This window comes from Pieris napi, chromosome 18 (assembly GCF_905475465.1).
Source record: "Pieris napi chromosome 18, ilPieNapi1.2, whole genome shotgun sequence".
NCBI classification, from domain to species: domain Eukaryota; kingdom Metazoa; phylum Arthropoda; class Insecta; order Lepidoptera; family Pieridae; genus Pieris; species Pieris napi.
The window spans coordinates 4,763,836-4,768,032 of NC_062251.1; the positions used below are offsets into that span (position 1 = coordinate 4,763,836).

The window sequence follows — 4,197 nt, forward strand, 5'->3', positions numbered from 1 at the left end:
GCGGATTGTTAATATATAAACTTTATACCCATTAAACTAAATAATGAATTGTTTATAATTGTGGACTGTATTTTCTTTATAATATGCTCAATATTTGGACAAATCTGAAAAAAGAATGAAAGGATGTCAGCACAGTGCCTTCAACCTCGTGGCTTCTACTCGTGGCTTCTTCATGTGGCCAGATTCCTTTCTTTTACACCAATGAACCAAACACTTTCACAAAAGTATAATCAAACAATATACAGAGAATTCTAATAAAGTTAAAAGTTTAAAAAAAGCAGTGCGAACGTGCGGCGTACAAAACGAACCATATCGCGGGTCATCAAATTGTAACTAATTAATTAATCCTTGTCTCCAAATGCAGACTTATCGTCGTGCGCGCCACCTATAGCCCGTTCCGGAACTAGTACCTTCATAGGATTGGGACATAAAATAGGTGGGTGATGAGATATGCGTCTAGGAACTATTAGGATAGGTATATTGAGCAACCATTAAGCCCCGTATTCATGGTAAACATTTGTTTAGCAACAGTTGCTAAACATTGTTGGTGAGCGGCGAGAATGTTGCTAGCAACTATGTTTAAATCAATACAGGTTGTCCACACGCCAGTCTGCGTTAAAATGTTGCCCGAGGAGGTAGTGTTGTTGTGTTCTCTGTATCAGATGTATAGAATCTCTAATAAAAAAAAGAGAAAAAGATGGTGGATTCGAAATTATCTTTTGCAAAGAGAAAATTTGATGAGTGACCTCAGAATGACAGATGGATCATTTTGTAACTTTACGAGAATGTCGAAAAGTGATTTCGAACATCTTCTAGAAATGATTGGTCCATCAATAGCCAAAAGGGAAACAAATATTCGTCAGCCAGTTTCACCTCAAACGAGGCTGGCTATTACATTACGGTATCTTGCAACTGGAGATTCATACAGTTCTCTTTCATACACATTCAGAGTATCAAAACAATTGATTAGCAAAATTATACCAGATGTATGTCAAGAACTAATTAACTCACTAGCAGGATATGTCAAGGTACAAGAACACTATTTGTGTAATCAAGTATTTTATTAATTAAAAAACACAAAAAAAAAACAGTGTATGCTATTGCGTTGATTCATCACTGAGATAGTTAACTAAGTTTAGTATAGCCGAATCTTCTGTTTCGTCTCGTAATGCATCTAGTCTATTTGTTTCGTGTCTCTCAATTTCCCTTATTTCAGTTTCCTGAACATTATTTGGTGTTGATGATGGATGAGAAGATGCCGTTTGATATCCATATGTATTATATCGTCCCATTTTTAATTCATACAGTATATTATTAATATGGTACTTTGCCTGTGTCACGGCTTGGTCATCTTTAACACTTCTTAATTCAGCAGCAATATATTCACCATATATATCAAATGGATCCTTCTTCTCCCTTTCATCCATCTTTTTTTTAGCACTTTTCAAAACCTCTAATATTTCATTTGATTCATCTGTCTTATTTCTTTTCCTCGAAGATGTAGATGTTGTAGCATTCGGCCTTGGTGATTGAGATGGCTCTGACTCCATACCACTTTCAAGTGCATTGTTTTCATCTACCTGTAAATTATTATCTTATTATATATTTATTTATTTTTTAGGTTCCAAGTTCGGAACAAGAATGGAAACAAATAAGTCGTGAATTCGAAATACGATGGAATTTTCCACATTGCATTGGGGCCATTGATGGGAAACACGTTATGATTGTGGCGCCAAATAATTCTGGAAGTGAATACTACAATTATAAAAATCAGTTCAGCATGGTACTTATGGCAATTGCAGATGGCAATTACAACTTTATTTACGCAAATTATGGAGCTAAGGGTCGGTCGTCCGACAGTGGAATATTTCAAGAAACACCGTTTTATAATGCATTGTTAGAAAACTCACTTAAACTGCCACGGCCTGAACCAATAACACAAGGCGGAACAGAAATGCCGTATGTAATTGTAGGTGACAGTGCTTTCGCGCTAACGGAGAACATCATGAAACCATATCCTGGCATTCATGAACGTGGGAACAAAAAGCGTATATTCAATTACAGACTATCAAGAGCTAGGAGGATTATAGAAAATGTTTTTGGCATTTTATGTGTGGTGTTCCGTGTATTCACTAAACCTATTCCGTTAAAACCAGCCAATTGTGAACTCGTGGTAATTGCTTGTGTATATTTACATAACTTCTTAAGACGTAACTCAGTTTCCAGATCCATATATACACCTCCACAAACTTTTGATTTTGAAGACTCTGAAGGTAACCTATTAGAAGGTTCTTGGCGAAGGGAACTAAGTTCGTTTCCTATGATTGATTTGCAAAGACGGGGCAGGCCTGCATCACAATCAGCTCTTTGTATTAGAGAACAGTTTGCCGATTACTTTATAACTCCAGAGGGAAGAGTTCCATGGCAAAATAATGTAGCGTAATTGTAATAATTTTACAGACAATAGTATAAAACAATTATATACAAAAACAACTTACTGTTTTATTCATAGTATCCGTTTCACCAGAAGTAGTTGCACCACATAACAAAAATTCCAATGGCTCGTAATAAATCCATTTACATTTTTCTATTGCGCCGCTGCCTGTAGTTTTTTTTGCCGACATCTTTTTTTTCTCTCTAGTAAATTGAGTACGCAGTACATGTATTTTAGTTTCTACGTCTTTTTTGGGTATATTTAGGACTTGAGAAATTTCTTCGAATGCATCGTTCTTTTTGTTTCTATCTTTGTATTGTTTTATAGAACAATCCCATAATAATGGTTTTGATTGAAATAATTCTATTAATTGCATTATTTTATCATTGCTCCACACTACTGCCATGTTTATAAACTGTTGCAAACTCGTCCACACACGTCAACAATTGTCGCTAAACTGATGTTTACGCTTGTCGGGCGAGAGCTTGTCAACATGATGCTGTCAACTCTGCAACACGCAGTGTTGCCAGCAACATGTTGACAGCAACTCCGCAACACGTTGATTCAACTTTGTTGCTCAACAAATGTTTCCCATGAATACGGGGCATTATTATAAAATATCCGGCGCAACCAGCTATATTTTTTTCTAAGAAAGTTTAATGCATCATTAATAGTTTACGAGTAATTTACAAATTTTACCAAAGTGACATTCGGCTAATATCTCCCGCCTGGGTGGGAGATTTGATCCCCCAAGTAGGGAGCCTTTACTCGGGTTTAAAAATAAGCAAAATAACCACTACAAATTGTGTCTATTATTTTCAAAAACCACAATGTCCATGTTGAAGTCAAGATATCCTTAATTATGTTATTGTGCGTTATATACGCCCATTATAGTCATGAATCTATGCGAAATTCATTTAGATTTGTGTAGGTGAACTAAATGCATAGTTAATATAGATATATTCGAACAAAAAATATAATAAAATCAAATAAATATAATGGACATTGCTGGCTTCGAAACACTCTGACTTTGCGATTTTTTGCGTATGGCACATGCCATTTTGTAGTTACCAAAAACCCATCTATTGCGGCCGTTTTCCAGTCCCATACTTGTACTCTTGAGGCAACATTTATGGCAGTACAATGTGCTTCTACAACATTCAAGTATTCTATCGGCTTGACTATATTTTCGACTTTCCGTAGCTCTTTTTCGAGCAAACACTATCTGGTGGAAGAAAAGAGTGACCCACTACTGGAAAGACCACTTCAACCAAACGTATGTGAGCTGGTGCATCTTTTGTGAGAGCATCATTTCAAAAGCATTGCCATCATCATAGAGTTTTTGTTCTGACCGGAACAACCGTCAGCCGTGAGTCGAACTTGATTACATTCCATTGGGAAATCCGTTTTGCAAAGCCCATGGTAAACTGCTGATACTATGAGATTAGAATCTTTTGCATATTCTTCTTCTGTCCAACAATAACTGAACACATTTTTTTCAGTTAATGAGGATTTAGAACTACCCTCCACCACAGTAAAGTTGTATAAGTAGAGTTGACGGGAGTAGTAGGTAATCTGATCTGGGATTTTCAGTAACGGCTTATTTTTCTGGCTGTCGAAACTTAAGATCTTTATTTTAGGGTTAATAACATAATTAAATCTACATTTAGAAAAATCATAATCTTTATCAGTCTTCCTTTTTTTAATTCGAGCAATTAGGACAAATTAACTTTTCCTTATCAGCTTTGGACAGTCCAACACAG

The 4,197-nt window shown here is 35.9% G+C and overlaps 2 protein-coding genes across 2 annotated transcripts; one reads left to right on the top strand and one right to left on the bottom strand.

Moving 5' to 3' along the window:
* The first annotated feature begins 560 nt into the window (after positions 1-560).
* On the top strand, positions 561-2,493 carry LOC125058345 (protein ANTAGONIST OF LIKE HETEROCHROMATIN PROTEIN 1-like). The gene is made up of 2 exons (XM_047662420.1): positions 561-1,028; positions 1,622-2,493. The coding sequence occupies exons 1-2, from the start codon at positions 561-563 to the stop codon at positions 2,441-2,443; spliced, it is 1,290 nt and encodes a 429-aa protein (XP_047518376.1). The 3' UTR covers positions 2,444-2,493.
* LOC125058393 lies at positions 1,024-3,045 on the bottom strand. The gene is made up of 2 exons (XM_047662474.1): positions 2,499-3,045; positions 1,024-1,580 (listed from the first exon to the last, which is right to left on the bottom strand). The coding sequence occupies exons 1-2, from the start codon at positions 2,838-2,840 to the stop codon at positions 1,098-1,100; spliced, it is 825 nt and encodes a 274-aa protein (XP_047518430.1). The 5' UTR covers positions 2,841-3,045; the 3' UTR covers positions 1,024-1,097.
* Between the last annotated feature and the right edge of the window lie 1,152 nt (positions 3,046-4,197).